The 20,928-nt window shown below is 34.2% G+C and overlaps 1 protein-coding gene across 1 annotated transcript; it reads right to left on the bottom strand.

Annotated features, from left to right (window-relative positions):
- Positions 1-891: 891 nt before the first annotated feature.
- LOC134230562 (uncharacterized) lies at positions 892-20,667 on the bottom strand (the record flags this gene model as incomplete). The annotated part of the gene is made up of 4 exons (XM_062712391.1): positions 20,601-20,667; positions 10,993-11,223; positions 10,654-10,893; positions 892-1,122 (listed from the first exon to the last, which is right to left on the bottom strand). Coding segments are annotated over exons 1-4 (769 nt in total), but the record flags the coding sequence as incomplete, so codon positions are not given.
- Between the last annotated feature and the right edge of the window lie 261 nt (positions 20,668-20,928).

Raw genomic sequence — 20,928 nt, forward strand, 5'->3', positions numbered from 1 at the left:
TAATTCAATATAAATGACAATTTGGTCATAAAATCTTTGTTGAATGAAAAGATCTGTTCAATTATAATTGATTAATAATTTTAATACCAGTGTAAAATAGTTAACTAACCCTTATTCTAGCTCTTTAAAAAAAGGGGGGAGGGGGGTAGACGATATTTTTTGTTGAAACCGGGCTTTACACCATCACCGTATTTTAAAATATTTTTGAATGTGAATTAATGTTCCTTACCTCTTTTCTTATGTTTTAAGCATATGAAATTAAAAATTTATCATTAATAAATAAAAATATAAAAGAACTATTTCAAACCTATTGACTCAAAATTACATTATTGTCGTGCTGTACAATAATGATTTCTTATATAAAACTGTGTATTGGATTGTATATACATGTAGAAGTATTTCTTCTGCTTTATTATTTTTTTTCTATTTGATCAAGGTTTAAGTTACATACAAATTTATCATCATAACATATTCTAAAATATGCAGCTCATTTAAATGTGATTTAATTCCTTAGGAATCGTGAATTGACTAATCTCTGTGAGATAGTCAAATGGGCTTATCTCTATATTTCAGAAGCTAATTTTCGATTTCTGTGATTCGTTACCTTCTAGGTTTTACTTTTGTTTCGCTATAATATGGTAATGGGCTTATCCCTGTTCCAAAAGCTATTTTCCAGTTATTCGCAATGTTCAATTTTTTTCTACTTTTGTATCGGCATAACGAAACATAAAAGATATCCCACTGAGGGAGTTACTAGTATAAAGATTTGAGTTCCCCTCTACTAGGTCTATATGAAGGCTGCGCCTCAGTTGTGTAATTGCCCTCCCCCTTCACTTGTACCAAAAATGCATGCGTTGCCTTGTTGCATACATGTACATGTATCACACTAACCTTTCTCTACAGTTGTCTGACATTTTTTTGTTCTTGGATTAAAGTACGAGCCATTTTCACATGATGTGGTGCTGATAGTTCTATTCTTGTAACAAATAATGTAATCCCTCTGCCACAGTTTGTCTGGAAACTCATGATCTCCATCAATGTTGCCTATACAATTAGGCAAGCGATTGGAACACATCTGACAGGAAGTATTGGATGCCTGGCATAGGTTTTGTTCATACTGACCTATTCAAGAGGAAAAAATTAATTACATGTTTTCTTTATTTAACTACATGTATATGTAAATTGTTCTACATAAACTTGAGGAGGGAATGGGGCAATTAAACTAACCAATTCGAAGCCCAATCATCATATATGATCTCAAAACAACCCTAGTGTCAAGAAAGTAATATTATATATCAAATGTATTATTTGCAGTGTGCATCATTCTTTTCTTTCTCATTCATATTGCAATTGAGAGGTCACTACACGCTGATACACAGCTGAGAATTTAACCCTCCATATCCGATTTTCAGGTTTTGAAAAGTATTGTTTTTAATTAACTTTTGAGCTTGAATACTATTCGTTTATTAAAACGCAACAATATTGCCACTTTTCCTAAGTATTAAATAAGAATAAATATAAAAATTGTGAAATTGTGAAATTGCAAAGATATGTCAAACCCATCCAAAAATTTGAAGTTAAACTTTTAGAAATAAGATTTTTACAATGTGTAATATATTTTCGTGTTAAACGCTATTACACTATATGAGTCGTGATATTATACAGAAAATATTAACTTCAAATCTGTGATAAAAACGTAAAAAAAAATTACACACGGATAGATGTACAGACAAATTCCAGGCAGCAGGTAGTGAGAAAAGCTCATTTGTGCTTATAGGTTTATAGCACAGTTGAGCTAAAATGACAGACTAGATATATCTTTTTATTGACCGTCTTGAAAATGGTTGTGTTTCAATTACATAATACAGAATATTAATTAAAAGTATTTTATTTTCACATGAAGAAATATTTAGAAGAAATATATATAACGCCTCCTCACAGATGCATTTTTTTTTCTTTCAACCACATACAACATTTTGATATTCTGACTTAGGAGGCAGCGCTTTATGATGATTTCCAACATGATTTTAATAGGTATGATACTAAAGTATTGTTTTTAAATACATCTCATATTTCAAATTTAATGTTTTGAAAATAAATTTTACTCTTTCTATTCTCTGTGTTGAAAGGATGATGTGAAAAAACTGCTATCAGGGACCCCTTTTTCCACGACGAAGTATAATTAATCTACAACGATTTTGATAGTTTTCAAACATGAGTGAATAAATATGATGCCTTTTTACTAGTTTCAATAGTTCCGACATATTTTACTTATAAAGAATACTGCATTATCTATGATTTTTAGACCCTATCACGGCAAAATTCGGCTTGGTTTGTGACAATATGTTCTTTCATGAGAGAGCATGGGCAGGTCTTAGTACAATGAAGGATATGTATGTCCAAGGAGTCTACCTTATATGCAATGTTATTATTTCGCACATAGTTGCTTACCGAAAAAAAGTTGTCCATTCCGATGACAGAACGACAAAACATGCTGGTTTACTACACGTTTACATTTTATCACTGACACGTGGTTTAGGTCAATTTACCTTTTATCCACTTCTACATTTCAAACTTTTAATTGTCAGCCAAGGCTGTTTATACTTAAAGCTGAACACGATTCGTAAAAGGAATGTGTCCGCCGTGTTTGTTCCCAATTCTCGCTACTCTGCAGACCCATATAAAAAGGGCAGGACATAGACCCTGTTCAGTGTAATCAGTCGATACCGGTGTAGACAGACGTATGTTATACAGGACTCGGTAGCAAGAATAATAATGTAATACTTCGTCTAATGCAGGAAAGTAAGACACCAAATTTTACAATTATAGTTGTACAGGTCAGTGCAGAATACAAACAACACAGATACACATAACTGCAATAATATATAAACAAAGGTAATGCAAGATAACCAGCACGAACACAGGTCGCCATTCCACGCCGATATTCGTGACAATGAAGCACTCATGTGTAACGAATGCGACGAGTATACCCTAGTGTTGATGTATCGTAGATAATGATATCGACGTACGTCTATTTACGAGTAGTGTTCAGCTTTAATAATACCAATTCAATTTATTCTCTCAAAACCATGTAAATGGTACATGAGGTACAAAACATATAAAACATATATACATATAATACAGTGGGTCAAGCAGAAGGTGATAATTAAGGAGAACAGACAATACTATTAATTTTAGAAATAAATGTACATAATTGTTTCAAAGAATCAACATCATTTTGGCACATGATTTCACAAAACTTGATGATATTTGGATAAGAACAGAAGTTTTGGTTCAAATAAACTTTTCTTAATTGGTTTAAAGCACTACATTCTAAAATATAATGATACTCATCTCCTATCTGGTTATTACTACATAAGCTACAAACTCTTTCATTTCTTTGAGTACCATTCCATCTACCTGTTTCAATTGGGAGGTGGTGATTTGTGGTTCTAAACTTAACAAAAGTTTTTCTGAATTTAAATGATAACATTGTTAAATATTTTTCGCACTCAAAATTGGTTTTAAAAATTCTATAATTTAAACTTTTTGAAGATTCTTGAACTTCACTATTCCACTTTTGAATATATTGATCTTTTAATCTTTGTTTGACTGTAGCAGTTATCCATTCTACATTATAAAAATGATGTTCGTGCTCATACCATATATTTGATAAACCACATCTATCAAAAATCTTTTGTACAAAGGATATCCATGAATTTTTCATTTCCTCTTTATCATGTTGTTTACGTAAATACATATATACTATTCTACACAATTTGTTTTCTTTTCCATTCACAAGGTTTGCCCAATATTTTATCATTCTTGAGTAAATATTTATGTGTAATGGAAATCTACCATTTTCTCGATAAATCATATAACTCGGAGTGCTACTTTTCAGATTCAATATATGTTTTAAATAACGTAAATGTACTCGTTCAATAATATCGATATTTTCATACCCCCATATTTCACAGCCATATAACAATACTGGTAAAACTACTTTATCAAACAAATCCAATTGACATTCGAAGGGGAGATTAAACTGCCTAATTTTACGTATCACACCATACATTGCCTTTTGTGCTTGTTCACATAGGTGTTTTCTTGCTTTACATAATGAGCCTGTACGAGAAAATACAATCCCTAAACTAGATGCTGTCATGAGACAGTAATACCCGCACTAAGGTGTTTGCCTCTAAATACACAATCCTACGGGCGGCTTACCAAGGAAAAAGTCAAAATAATTTATATATAATTCAGGCACGTAGCAATGTTTTTGAAATTGGGGGGGGGGGGCAACCTGAGAAATTTTTTTTTTACTTACCTAAAAAAATTAACAAGGAAAAAAAAGGAAATGGGGGGGGGGGGGGGGGGGGTAGTGGCCACCTTTTTTTCAAGGCAAAATTACTTTCACTTCCAATTTTTTCCCATATTTCCTTGCTATGAAATTACTGTGGTAAAAAGTGGGGTGGGGGGGGGGGCAACCATCTTTTCAATGGACATTTTCTTATAGTACAGGTAATGTTGGGAAAAAAAGTGGGGGGGGGGGGGCAGCCCCCCCCCCCGGTTGCTATGTGCCTGTAATTTACATGTATTCATCAAATTGAGTATGAAATTATCCCTGTGACCTATAACTCAGAACCTCTTATATTTATTTTACGTGCTTAATTCATTATATACCAGTTTGAATTATATTAATGATGTCAATTAGATTTTGATAAATGTTTTGCTCATAATAGGACCTTTTTAAATTTACTAATCCCCCCCCCCCCCCCCCCCCCGACACCACAATCACACAGTACATACTTTTTGGAATAGGCTAGATGGAACAGTTTTGTTAAAACATTGTTTGTTATGAATTAATTTAAAATTTGTTCTTGACATGTAAATTCTACATCACATCACGTTGCGTCACCCATTATCATATTTTTAGATTATCATATTTTTAGATTAAACTCCATTCGGTACACCTCGGCCGATTCCCACTTCATCTGATAAGGTGACGGAATCGACGGCACGAAGGTTTTCCGAATGGAATAGCATTATAACATGATGCAGAATGGTGTGCATTGGATTAATTCATTTTGTGTTATATAAATTGGATTTATATTTCATGAAGTTTACAAGACCTATGGAGGTCGGTAAGTACAAGTTTAAGTATAGTGGGGGGTAAAATAAACTCAAACGGTTAGGTTAAAGTTCAAAAAGGGTAAAAGATCATCGCATGCCACACTAGACGAATTTCATATTGTGAAGTTATCTCCTCTTGTCGATGTGACATTCAGTTACTGCCAATACTGGTGCGGATCCAAAATTTTTTTTTTCGGGAGTCGGGAGGGGGGTTCACATCTCAGTCACAAAATTCCAGCACAGAATTTCCTGACAAGCAGGGGAAAAAAAACTGAAAACAAATAAACAAAATAAAAACAAGGATAGTGGGGTCAATGTTTTCTAAGTTAGGGGAAGGATGTCCAAAGTCATTTTTTATTTGCTTCAGTATGTAGTCTTGTTTAAATAACAAAGCAAATTCCAGGGGGGGTCCAATCTCCCTTCCCACTCCCTATCCCTGAAATAACAATCTATTTTGTGATTCCAATTAAATAGTATATTTTTTTCCATTTGACTAATTATGTACATATTTTGTTTCTTGTGTTTATATTATGTCTGTCTATTTGTCTGCAGAAATTATAACCTTGCCCATAAGTTTTAAGTGGGATGGGCTATACAAATGGCTTCCACATTTTATAGGTTTATTTCTTGTGACAATTAAGACCTTTTATTTGGGTAACATTAATTTTTACCTCTGATCACTTGACCTAGAATACACATTTTTACAAGAAAAATACCCAACTTTAAACTTGGCCTAAATTTTGATCAGTAGGTGCTAGGGCTTTCATGCTTAACATGTGTATTCATTGTGAACTGTCAACAGGTATAAATATGTTTGACCTTGACCCTAGAGTGTGAACCACTTAAAAAATTATATAACCTTGGCAATTAACTTTTGAACAGGAAGTACTGGGGATTACTTATTTCACATGTGCATTCCTTGTGACAAGACTTTTTTCTGATACCAACAATTTGAACCCTTTGACCTTGACCTTTGAGTTTGACATATATTTGAGAAACTTCAACCTTCGCCATAGGCTTCCATACAGGGGCATCAGTGTTTCACAAACACATCTTGTCTTCATTATTATTTGGTGGTGTCTCCATATGAGGGAAAAATTCCCGAGAGAGATGTATTCACAACAAACAAACAAATTACTAAAGAAAATATAAAACATGAATATGTTGGTCATGCATATCTCTGCATGAAAAAAACAGCTTTTCAAATATTGCAACCATATTTGTAACCCTTTCAAAACACTCATTTGAGCTTTTCTGGTTTTCTTATCATATAACGTCTGTCGTGACATGTCGTCCATCTGTTTGTCTGAAAACTTTTTACATTTTTAACTTCTCTAGAACCACTGGTCCAATTTTACCCATGCAATTCATATAGAAATATGTACATTTGTATGTCAGACTGTCCTTCTGTCTGAATAAAATTAACCTTGGTCATCACGGTCATATCTACTGAATGAGAAGAGACAAGGCATTCATATTAAACTTATGTACTAGTATTTACCTGTGAGAATGGCATGGTTTTTTTTTTACATATGACCTAGAAGTTTGACCTACTTGCAAAAAAACTAAATTGTTATAAATTCATCATTTTGAAAGAGAAAAGTTAGGGCATTCATATTATAATGCACGTATATTATTACCTGTGATAAGATCTTTCCAAATGAATCATGACTTTTACTCTGTGACCTTGACCTTGAAGCCTAACCTACTTTTCAAAAATGTTGCATTTGCTTATAACTTTTGATTGAGATGAGATATGACTCTCACATTTGACATGTACATTAACTACTCATAAGAATTCAAGGTGTTTCCCAGCATGCGGTGATTTTTTACCCCTTGACGTTGATGTTTTACATAATTTTCAAAGTATTTAACTCTCCTAAAAGATGATTAGGCTTCTGAGTAACATTAAGGAGGACTTCAGGAAAGACAGGACTTTTTGCACAAAAAACGTCATTTTTCCACCCTCATTTGACCCCCCGGGGAAAAATCAAAATTACAAAACCTTACTGCACATCTACATGACACCACCAATCATCCCCCAGAAGGTGATTAGGCTGCTGAGTAAAATGTAGAAGGAGTTTAGGGAAGATGGGGCTTTTTTCATAAAAAAAAGTCATTTTTCCACCCCCATTTGACCCCCTGGGGAAAAATCAAAATTCCGAAACCTTACTGTACATCTACATGACACCACCAATCATTCCCCAAAAGGTGATTAGGCTGCTGTGTAAAATGTAGGAGAAGTTCAGGGAAGATGTGACTTTTTTCATAAAAAACGACATTTTTCGACCCCCATTTGACCCCCCGGAGCAAAATCAAAATTCCGAAACCTTACTGCACATCTACATGACACCACCAATCATCTCCCAAAAGGTGATTAGGCTGCTGAGTAAAATGTAGAAGGAGTTCAGGGAAGACGGGACTTTTTGCATAAAAAACGTCATTTTTCGACCCCCATTTGACCCCCCAGGGCAAAATCAAAATTCCAAAACCTTACTGCACATCTACATGACACCACCAATCATCCCCCAAAAGGTGATTAGGCTGATGAGTAAAATGTAGAAGGAGTTTAGGGAAGACGGGACTTTTTGCATAAAAAACGTCATTTTTTGACCCCCATTTGACCCCCCGGGGCAAAATCAAAATTACAAAACCTTACTGCACATCTACATGACACCACCAATCATCCCCCAAAAGGTGATTAGGCTGCTGAGTAAAATGTAGAAGGAGTTCAGGGAAGACAGGACTTTTTGCATAAAAAACGTCATTTTTCGACCCCCATTTGACCCCCGGGGCAAAACCAAAATTCCGAAACCTTACTGCACATCTACATGACACCACCAATCATCCCCCAAAAGGTGATTAGGCTGCTGAGTAAAATGTAGAAGGAGTTCAGGGAAGACGGGACTTTTTGCATAAAAAACGTCATTTTTCGACCCCCATTTGACCCCCCGGGGCAAAATCAAAATTCCGAAACCTTACTGCACATCTACATGACACCACCAATCAACCCCAAAAGGTGATTAGGCTGCTGAGTAAAATGTAGAAGGAGTTCAGGGAAGACGGGACTTTTTGCATAAAAAACGTCATTTTTCGACCCCCATTTGACCCCCCGGGGCAAAATCAAAATTCCGAAACCTTACTGCACATCTACATGACACCACCAATCATTCCCCAAAAGGTGATTAGGCTGCTGTGTAAAATGTAGGAGAAGTTCAGGGAAGATGTGACTTTTTTCATAAAAAACGTCATTTTTCGACCCCCATTTGACCCCCCGGAGCAAAATCAAAATTCCGAAACCTTACTGCACATCTACATGACACCACCAATCATCTCCCAAAAGGTGATTAGGCTGCTGAGTAAAATGTAGAAGGAGTTCAAGGAAGATGGGACTTTTTGCATAAAAAACGTCATTTTTCGACCCCCATTTGACCCCCTCGGGCAAAATCAAAATTCCGAAACCTTACTGCACATCTACATGACACCACCAATCATCCCCCAAAAGGTGATTAGGCTGCTGAGTAAAATGTAGAAGGAGTTCAGGGAAGACGGGACTTTTTGCATAAAAAACGTCACTTTTCGACCCCCATTTGACCCCTCGGGGCAAAATCAAAATTACAAAACCTTACTGCACATCTACATGACACCACCAATCATCTCCCAAAAGGTGATTAGGCTGCTGAGTAAAATGTATAAGGAGTTCAGGGAAGACGGGACTTTTTGCATAAAAAACGTCATTTTTCGACCCCCATTTGACCCCCCGGGGCAAAACCAAAATTCCGAAACCTTACTGCACATCTACATGACACCACGAATCATCCCCCAAAAGTTGATTATGCTGCTTAGTAAAATGTAGAAGGAGTTCAGGGAAGACGGGACTTTTTGCATAAAAAACGTCATTTTTCGACCCCCATTTGACCCCCCGGGGCAAAATCAAAATTCCGAAACCTTACTGCACATCTACATGACACCACCAATCATCCCCCAAAAGGTGATTAGGCTGCTGAGTAAAATGTAGAAGGAGTTCAGGGAAGACGGGACTTTTTTCATAAAAAACGTCATTTTTCGACCCCCATTTGACCCCCCGGGGCAAAATCAAAATTCCGAAACCTTACTGCACATCTACATGACACCACCAATCATCCCCCAAAAGGTGATTAGGCTGTTGAGTAAAATGTAGAAGGAGTTCGGGGAAGACGGGACTTTTTGCATAAAAAACGTCATTTTTCGACCCCCATTTGACCCCCGGGGCAAAACCAAAATTCCGAAACCTTACTGCACATCTACATGACACAACCAATCATCCCCCAAAAGGTGATTAAGCTACTATGTAAAATGTAAGAGGAGTTCAGGGAAGAAAAGTGTGACAGACGGACGGACGGACATGAGTAACAACAATATACCCGAACTTTCTTTAGAAAGTGCGGGTATAATAATTAAAATCCTTGACTACTTCTATGATACTGCCATTATATGTAAAAATATTCTTTGGCTGTCTACCCTTTGAAAAAATAAGTATCTTTGTTTTCTTGATATTCACACATAATTTCCATTCTTCACAATATTTGTAAAACCAGCGACCCCTCATAATACGAATGGATTCTCTGCGTTTACGGTTTTGGGTCAAGAAATGCACATGAAACTTTAATTCAATGATACTCGGAAATATACGTGTAGACCTACGGCTAGCGAAATACCCACCAAACACTTTACAAAACTAAAAACTATGTACAGTGTATATTTATCAATCAATTGTTTGTAACAGTGATCTCGAAATCGTACATATATAGATCCATGTCTTATCTGTGGTTCGAATGTATAAAAATATTTACAAGAAACCAGGTAAAAGGTAAAATAAGTCTTTTTTCCAAGCATGAAATTATTTCCTTAGTGTTTTAGTGGTACTCACTCGTAATGAATCTCAATAGCCGATTGGTCAGTAGAACGTATCGGCAATGCCTGGATTAGCATATGAATTTCAGTGTATACAATGGGTAACGCGGGGGAGCCGCTAAAAAGTATATTGGGGAAGTCGTTTGTAGCGTATGGCGGATTAGATTTTCATCGCTTCGGAGTCAGAAGAGATGTGTGTCACGTCTTTTTTTCGGTATTTTATTCGATAGATTTCATATATATGTTGATCGAGTGGTCAAAACATGCATTATTTGCACAATCTACGACTGACAGTTAAAATAGCAAAAGCAAACGTTTATTTTATATGCAATAATTAAAACTTGACTAGACTTTATAAAAATTAATAATAAAGACATTTTCTCTTCTGACAGTAACGGTGGCGTAGGGGAAAGTCGTTTCTGGGAAAACACAACGCATGGGGGAGTCGTAGAATAAAATCAAATGTATACTTTAGGGCGTTTTGCCACGCCTTACTGAAAGACGTAGGATAACAGGAAATTGGGCTAATTATTGCAAAACAATTAAGAATATTCAAAAAATAATGAGAAGGTTTGTCAAAGATCATTTCCAGATTAAACTGTACACAATGTCAAAAAGAGATCTTACAAGGAGCTTGTGGTTCAGGTCGCCCTCTGCATGCCACAATCTCAAAGTGTCCACATTTGCTCGAACTGCTATCAAACAAGTCTGGATAGCTACACTCCATCTTAAACAGTTCTAATGATCTTGGAGTTTGAGACTGAAGTGTGCTTGTTATTCCTGTGGAGCAATTGAAGTACTGACCACAATTGTAAGGGTTTGGCAAAATATCACTTAAATGTGCCTTGCAGTAATCTGGTACATCAACTGTAACATAACCAAAGACATTATCATTTATTCCCTTATGACCGACACATTAACATAGATAAGTACTACCATTTTCAGAAACTGTTTTATCTTTCATACCTGGTTCAACAGGTTTCAAACAGACTCCTCTTCTAGGATGGAAATATTCACCTACTGGGCATTCCTCTGACCTTAAAGTTCTGTTTTTGTAACAGATAATATACTTTGATTTCCACATGAATCCAACCATTGGATTCTTGCCATTTGGTAGTCCTACACAAGATGTGAGCCGAGCTGGACAAGGACGGCAGGATTTGTCCGACATCAAACACCTATTCTGCATGTAGTCACCTACAAAAGTGAACAAATAATTGCCAATGAGAAAAAAGTATTTTAATAATTTCTGTATAGTGAAAACATCAGGTAGATTACAGTACAGTGTATATGATTACTAAGTATTTTTGTTTTAATAACAATTATAACCTATCCCAGTTGCGAACATCGCCACTTATTGCATCATGTATCTACAAGCAAATTCAGATAATCTGTGTCCTCCATAAAGGAAAAAAGAAGATAATATGCTGTACCAGGAAGGGAGTCAAGTGGGGAGGGCACTTTACGAAATATGAAAGTTTTACACACACATGCATACAATGTATGAATTTACAACCTTTTACACTCAAAATAAACAGGGGCCTTCCTAAGGTCAAATACAGTTGTGGTATAAAATGTCATTTGCAAAAGCTCAAAGGCTTCTCGCATGGAAACGAAATTGTTAAAACAAACAGAATTTTTGCATTTATGACCTTGACCTTTTTACATCAAAATCAATAGGGATGTTTCTTAGTTCATAGGGAGATGTTTCGTAAAATTACATTGCAAAAGCTCAAAGGCTTCTTGAGGTATCATGTGGAAACGAAAGCAATACCGACAGAATTTTGGTCTGTCTGTCCGAAATTAATCCCCCCCCCCCATTCAGCGGGGGATCAAAAAACCTTATATTCGTTTGAAGATTGATTTTTCCTGTATATAAGTAATAACATCCTGAAAATCAAGGTAAACTAGAGGTATACAAGAGGCACTGAGCTCACTAAATGATATCCCCTGCCTCCCATATGATTAAAATAGCAAAGTACAGTGTGTACATGTTTCTCTCTAGAAGACCCGAAATAAGTGTCAGATCAAAAGTGAAATAGGAGGTGCACAATGACAAAATATAATAAAAATCTGTGAAAGTATCATTTATTGTTATTCAGTGGTATAGGAGGAGTTCCGGATAAAAGATGGGTACCCTTCACTATTGTAAAAAGAATGGTAGTATCCTTGTTTTGCCATAGGAAACCCGATATACATGTATGTGTCCGATCAAAATGTAAAAGAGGTGCACAATGGCACTATGTAACAAAGATTCTGTGAAAGTCTGATCAAATTTCATTGAATGGTATAAGAGGAGTTGCGGATGAGAGATGGGTACCACAAAGCGGAACAGACAGACGGACGGACGTACAGCTAGACGGACGGTTGGACGGATATCGCGATCACTATATACCCTCCTACTTTTCAAGCTGAGGATATAATGATTTTTGGATGTTTGACACTAACACTGAATCATAGTTTGTCCCACTTGCCAATTTTTGCATCATATTTCAAAATGTATAAAAACATGATCCCTGATGTTTTGGAGGTCCGTGTCTGCTCTGCTTCTATTTTGTGTCAATATTGTTTTATGGATTTTGATCTTGAGTACTGCTCGTTATCTCCATATGTTAAATTATCATTAACAGATACTGCACATTTTATTAGCATTTATAAAAACAAATTTTATTCGAATTACGAATGTAATCAATTTGTCATATCTTTTAATTACATTTACAATATATATCAAGTTGATCCATTTAATACTTAAATATTAGCATCTACATGTATTTGAAATATAAAATAGATGCATTTATTTCATGAGAAAAGAAATCGGGTTCTATGTATGATTTGCAGACTTCAAAATTAACATCGGGTTTGGGCTTCCTTTAATGCCGGGATGGCTCAACCGTCACAGATTAATCAAGAGTTTAGATTGGTAAAAATACGCCGGATTGTCTTTTAAGAAATATTCAACATTTCTTACTCGGTACGCTTTCTAGATATTTTTATGTAGATTTGCTTTTGACGATACAATATTTAAGGGGGATGTCCGGCCACCTTTAGTGCAATAAGAACAAAATGTTAACGTTTCTTCAAATGGCTAAAATACATTATATTTTGATCATATTTCAAGTCCTTATGATAAAGATACAATAAATATGAATAATTGAATGCATGTTTTGTCTATATAATCTATACTTCTGCAAAAAAAAAAGCTTTTGATGTACTCTTTAGAGCTGCGCAGCTACAGAATTCAGCAGAGCCTTAAAAAATCCCAAAAATTAGGCAAAGTGTGCATTAATGTTCTCTCTACAATCATTTGTTGAGAAAATGTCTAAATTTTGCACTTTTAAATGGTAATTTCAAGTTCAAAACAAGGTACTGTATTTTCAAAATGAGTGTGAAGAACCATGAAATTAGTTCATGGATAGCAGCACGTGGTCTATTTTTAGTACCGAATTTTTCCCCCAGACCTCTTCTTAATATGGAGGTACATAATGATCTTTAAAAAGTAGAAGAGAATTACAATTGGAAAATGTTTAAAATAATATGAACACTTTTAAGGGGGCTCTCTACAACGTCACAACATGGCGTACTTCCGTTGAAACGCCATTTTGGTCCAAAATGATCTGATTCAAATTCACTTAACACCGATAAATCACTGAGTACAACACAACATGCGAAGTTGTGGATGGAATGTGCATTGTATCACCTAAATTAATACAGTGTATTGCTTAATACGTATCCTTTCTTTAAAAATGAATTGTTTTTCAATGTATTCAATTTCTACTTATTTACTTATTAAATAATATATTTACAAAAGATAAGATAAGATAATATTTATTTAAAGTCGGGTACATCAACAAAGAACATTAGCTCTGAAGAGCTATTTTCCGACTACTGAAGAGCTATTTTCCGACAAACGTATTAGAATAAGATTTTCAGGTGAGAAAAAATTATATAAAACATGGCTGGTCCATATGCTAATTCATTATACGTGTTAAAAAGCCATACACTCAGAAATTTCTTTCTTCTTCAATAAACATATATGCTTTCCAGCAAAATATATCCCCAAAAATGCAAATTTGATAAGATAAGACATATGTATTATCTTCCCATCAACTAGAGGATACTCTGTTTACGATTTGAATTACACCCGAATGAATAGTTATACCCGGTGAAATTTAAACTCTTCATGAAATCACCAAAACGTTTGGACAGTAAGTGGAATTTTGCATGACCCAAACATTTGATCAACATTGATTATCAGCTGTTTGTATGGAAAACATGCAGGTCTTAGACGAAGTGTGAATTTGGTTATAGGAATTTTTTACCCGCTTTTGGCCATTTACCATGTTTACATGTTTTGTTATCTCTAGCACTGGATAACACATGCAAGTTGGATAAAAACGGTAAGTAAATCTACCTTTCTCAATACCACGAATTCACTAAATACATGTCTTTGTCATTGACTGGAAACGTGATGGTTTTCGCTTAAACTCATTTGAAAAACAATATATGTACAATACGAACTTCTTTCAATGTCTTTGCTTGACATTTTTTTCAATCTCGTGCAAGTTATAGTAGAGTTTATTTGAAGTTTATAAAAAAAAAAAAACAGTACCAAGATATTTGAGCCCACCCTTCAAGCGGATCTCTCACACCTGAATTTTTGTGATGTTTGAAATTTTTGACATTTTTCAATTTTGTTCAATTTCTTTTTTTTATTGTTTTTACCCTTTAATATTATATATCTTTTCAGATATTGGAGAAGATCCAACCAGCTATTCTCAAGAAAATGCTGTTCTAGTTTTTCTTTTGTATGTTTTTCTATATTTAAATAAAAATTATGTTGATTTTATTTTAAAGCACTGGACTTTTAAAAATATAGATAGGAGGGGTTTTAACCAAAGAAATAAAATATTTTAAATCTTTCTAAAAAATAAATTGAAATACTTTGGAACCTTATTTTATCGGATATGGAGCCTATTATTAGAAACAAATGCATGCAACAACAATCAGTTATACTTTATAGGTGTAGAGATCCTCCTTAAAAGGGGAATCGTGTTATATTGTGACTTAAAGAAATTAGTATTATTATCGAACATTTGTTAAGTAGTGTACGTGTTGATATAAAAAAAAATCTTCAACTCTTTGATTCCAGGTAAGGGAAATGAGCACCATCAAAGTTAAAAATTAGGAATTTGTAAGTCTGACACGGACAACTTATTTGTATCCACGAGAATTTTGATTTCTAAGCATTCTCTTTGCCGAGCCCCATTTGAAAATAACTTCTATCGCTATAGAAAAGAGATCCGACGTAAACACATATGTATAGGACATTTTTTAATCTTCTTCTTGAGTTTTAAAGGAATCAACAAATTATCATGACTTGTTTCAGGGAAAATTGAATATACGAGGGTTGTTCGAAAAGTTCGTGGACAACTGTCATATTTTTTTTATTTGACGTCATATGTTATCCAAATTTGGTAGAAATATTTTAACAATAAATCCAAATGATATGTATTAATTTTGACGAAATATTACGATTGATTAAAAACTTATTTAGATTTTAAAAATACAAAAATCGGATCGCGGAGCAGGTCAAAATTTAGTCAGTTACAGATAATACAATAAAGAATGTCTATAGTCATATTCTCTGTAAAATGGAGGAAAAACGAAAAACTACCTAGAAATTCTAATTAAGAATTGTTACTTCGATACGTGTACCAAATTATGGTTTTATATTTTGCTTTGTTGAAAAGAACTCAACTTGAGAAGATAAGTATTCCTTATTGAAAACGACAAAAACGATGACGTTTTAGAACGTCACGGAGCAGCAGATACCGAAGCAATTTTGTGTTTTTCTCAGAAATAATCTTGAATAAACTCTAAAAATATTGAAGGAATCAAGAAAATATGTCACGAGCAAGTTGTTCATGTGTGCACAAATAGTACAGGCAATATTTGTGTGACAGAGACTCTGTATCGGATGAGGATGACCTGTGAAGAAACAGTTTTACTGTAAACGTCTGAACAAAACTTAAAAAATTGAAACGTAAATGAAAGACAAATTAAGGTGCTTCAGAGTTGCTTATCCTGTGAAAGCAGAGTTAAGTACTAAAAGAAATTAAAACCTTAACAAATGAAATTATACAATAAGATATATTCTTAAAAAATAAATGTCAAGTATTAATAAAAGAATTTAATGAATGGGCATTGGAAAATTCTGTGTGAAATGTACAGGTATAGTCTCTATTATAAATTCTCGACGCTATGTGTTGACGTTACATTGCCGTTTTGTGTGCTCCGCGGGTACAAAACATGTTGAGTTTAAAATGAAGTTAATTTATTTGTGTTAGATCGAATTCAATGAAACTTCACACATCAACAAAACAAATATTTTTACATATAATACTGTGCTTGTTTTAAATTTCTAGTGAGTAACATAACGAAGATGGACATCGTCCACGAACTTTTCGAACAACCCTCGTAATCATGCTAATAAACGCATCTATCCACAGAAGATATATACACATTCCAACCACGTGCTCAGTGGAATGATACATGTATGAACGAGAAAACTCGAGCGATAAACAGAAGAGTTTTTCCCGATTTACCGGAGTGGGGTAAAATCGCGTTTTTTCATTAATCAGACGATGCGATGCAACAAATAAAAGTAGTAAGTTATATAACCTAAGGATTATTACTTAGTAAATTTTTGTCTTGATGTTGTTATGGTCGCATTTATTTAGTATTCTAAAATCAATGTTATTTGAACTATGTGTGACAGAGGAATGGCGTACGTAAGGAACACATGGCCTCAGGAAGACCCCTATATGAAAAATCAAATTTTCAAGAATGATGGATAAGGATAAGAAAAAAGCGAAACAAATGATTGTAGCCATATTATCAATGAACCGAATTGACATCATTTTCAATGCATTTTTCATTTCGTGAATGCTGTAGGTGCACATGCAGTTCTAACATGAATAATTTTCTCCTGATTAAAACAAAATAAACTTAATTATTTACTTATTTTGGTCTCTAACATTAGGTAATGAGTGCATTAGCACCTATGAGTAAATTTGGGCTAGTTTGGTAGAGTATTAAGCGCATTCTTGGTACATGTATGTCTTATTTGACACCAGATTAGATCCGATATGACTTGTACATCCCCCTTAAGTCCAATTTGTGTGCGTTTACTGCCTATGCTAGGCAAGTTCAGTATATGAAATACATTTAAAATAAAAAAATAAAATAGAAATATTATTACTCCCCATGCGTCAGGATCGAAATTGGAACCTTAGAAATTTTCCGCAAAAGTTAAACGGAAGTACCCGAGCTATCAAGTGAAGAAATTGACGTCACATACAAAGCTATGTTTACTTACAGTAGTGTATCAGAAAATTTTATTTAAAGTCGGATTATTACAACAATTAACATTAACATAACGTGTAAAATTGTATTTTTTTCTCAAGTAAGTTATTGCTGTTTGCCTAAGACACCATGATGCTATGCAACCCAGAGGATGTTAAAAATTTTCACATCAAGACATTATTGATATAAAGTTTTTTGAACAACGTAAAGTATTTCACATGATTGATAAAAAGTCATTTGAACAATATGCAGATTTAAATCTGAATTTTCTCCATTTGCACATGTCTATAAGCTCGCTGTGCTCTCTATTATAAATATCAAAAGAAGTTAATATGATAAATTGTTGAAAGTCACTAATGCAATATTAATAGGTAAAAAAATGATTTTTTTTGTTAACTTGTAAATTTATATATTGCATGAGAAATGCCCGAAAAGAAGGTGGAATGCAACATCAAGGTTGGTACTGCTACTAGAGAGAGAATATCCCCCTCAACCTGTATCCAGTCAGATGACAGCTAGTGAGGATGCTTCAACCAATCATCAAACATTGATGTTCATGCAAGCCCCATTACCTCAGACTATTGCAACCAAATCTTTAATGGGGCAAGTATCAATCAGGAAATTTTTTGACTTCAATTATAGGGACTTCTGTAGCAGACAGACATGTGGGTATTGTATATTTCCATGAAAATGTAACAATGGGCACCCTATATCATCATGTCCCTTACAAAAAGTATCAAAATATTTAAAGATTACCCAGATCAAAGAACAGCCTCATTTATGAAGGAGGGATATATTTTTTAAGGGTATTACATTAAAGTATTGGTCAACTTCCTTTCCCAATAAATCTTCACATGTTACCAGTTTGTATAATTTCTAAATCCATGCAGGTACGGATGATTGCTCATTTCTCATACCCTGAATCAAATGGCATATTAAATGATTTCATTGATCTAGAGCTGTGTATAGTAAATGTTTTATCATTTGACAACTTAGTAGACATTATTTCTGTGTTAGGAAAAGGGGCTCTTTTAGCAAAAGTTAAATATTGAAAAGTGCAGATTTAAATCTGAATTTTCTCCATTTGCACATGTCTATAAGCTCGCTGTGCTCTCTATTATAAATATCAAAAGAAGTTAATATGATAAATTGTTGAAAGTCACTAATGCAATATTAATAGGTAAAAAAATGATTTTTTTTGTTAACTTGTAAATTTATATATTGCATGAGAAATGCCCGAAAAGAAGGTGGAATGCAACATCAAGGTTGGTACTGCTACTAGAGAGAGAATATCCCCCTCAACCTGTATCCAGTCAGATGACAGCTAGTGAGGATGCTTCAACCAATCATCAAACATTGATGTTCATGCAAGCCCCATTACCTCAGACTATTGCAACCAAATCTTTAATGGGGCAAGTATCAATCAGGAAATTTTTTGACTTCAATTATAGGGACTTCTGTAGCAGACAGACATGTGGGTATTGTATATTTCCATGAAAATGTAACAATGGGCACCCTATATCATCATGTCCCTTACAAAAAGTATCAAAATATTTAAAGATTACCCAGATCAAAGAACAGCCTCATTTATGAAGGAGGGATATATTTTTTAAGGGTATTACATTAAAGTATTGGTCAACTTCCTTTCCCAATAAATCTTCACATGTTACCAGTTTGTATAATTTCTAAATCCATGCAGGTACGGATGATTGCTCATTTCTCATACCCTGAATCAAATGGCATATTAAATGATTTCATTGATCTAGAGCTGTGTATAGTAAATGTTTTATCATTTGACAACTTAGTAGACATTATTTCTGTGTTAGGAAAAGGGGCTCTTTTAGCAAAAGTTAAATATTGAAAAGTGCAGATTTAAATCTGAATTTTCTCCATTTGCACATGTCTATAAGCTCGCTGTGCTCTCTATTATAAATATCAAAAGAAGTTAATATGATAAATTGTTGAAAGTCACTAATGCAATATTAATAGGTAAAAAAATGATTTTTTTTGTTAACTTGTAAATTTATATATTGCATGAGAAATGCCCGAAAAGAAGGTGGAATGCAACATCAAGGTTGGTACTGCTACTAGAGAGAGAATATCCCCCTCAACCTGTATCCAGTCAGATGACAGCTAGTGAGGATGCTTCAACCAATCATCAAACATTGATGTTCATGCAAGCCCCATTACCTCAGACTATTGCAACCAAATCTTTAATGGGGCAAGTATCAATCAGGAAATTTTTTGACTTCAATTATAGGGACTTCTGTAGCAGACAGACATGTGGGTATTGTATATTTCCATGAAAATGTAACAATGGGCACCCTATATCATCATGTCCCTTACAAAAAGTATCAAAATATTTAAAGATTACCCAGATCAAAGAACAGCCTCATTTATGAAGGAGGGATATATTTTTTAAGGGTATTACATTAAAGTATTGGTCAACTTCCTTTCCCAATAAATCTTCACATGTTACCAGTTTGTATAATTTCTAAATCCATGCAGGTACGGATGATTGCTCATTTCTCATACCCTGAATCAAATGGCATATTAAATGATTTCATTGATCTAGAGCTGTGTATAGTAAATGTTTTATCATTTGACAACTTAGTAGACATTATTTCTGTGTTAGGAAAAGGGGCTCTTTTAGCAAAAGTTAAATATTGAAAAGTGCTTGTAAATTAATTAATACTTAAACATACTGGTGATTTTGATTTGTTTGGGTTCTCAGTAAATGGGTTTTACTACATATAAAATGTTGCCGAAGGGCTATGCAATAAGATGTTAAATATGGGAGACATTTACAACAATTTTTCATTAGTTAACAAAATAACAAACTGAATTTACACACTTCAGATTACTACTTATATGATGACTTTACTTTTACTGGGAAAAAGGGAAACAGAATATATACAGCTTATTGTAAACTGAAAAATTGTTGGGCCACTGAGTGATATTGGTGTCCCCTTAGCTGAAGATAAAACTGCAACAAGAATCTCATATTTAGGATTAGAAATATACACTGCTAATTGTCTTGCAAGTTTCACAGCTAAAGTGTCTTCCCACAAATTTTTATTAAAATAGAAAATTTGGTGTTATGACTATGTCATAACACCAAATTTTCTATTTTAATAAAAATTTGTGGGAAGACAAAAGGTTACTATGTTAATAAATATGGTAAAAGAGATGTTGCAGAAAAAGGTTACCCTTTTGAGAGTTACACTTCGTAGTTGGATTCTTCAGTTTCTGTAGTAAGGCAAATAGATCAAGCATGGTAATAGGAGAATTTGTGATGCAACGAGTGGTACATCCAAACCTTAGGCCTTATAACTTCATTTGAATTTCAACAGGCATGAAAAGTTACTGGGATATGTGGTTAAAGTTCTCACAAAATTTCAATGGTATACATGTACATGTATCACATTTTAATACACATTGATAACATTGCAGTTGTGTGTTATTGTCATAATTATGTATCAAGAAGGACTATGGATTTATGTGTCAAAATTATGATGTATAATGTTATTTCTAAAG

Source organism: Saccostrea cucullata, unplaced genomic scaffold (genome assembly GCF_032062105.1).
Source record: "Saccostrea cucullata isolate Sc308-1 unplaced genomic scaffold, CSIRO_AGI_Scuc_v1 ctg4990, whole genome shotgun sequence".
Classification (NCBI taxonomy): domain Eukaryota; kingdom Metazoa; phylum Mollusca; class Bivalvia; order Ostreida; family Ostreidae; genus Saccostrea; species Saccostrea cuccullata.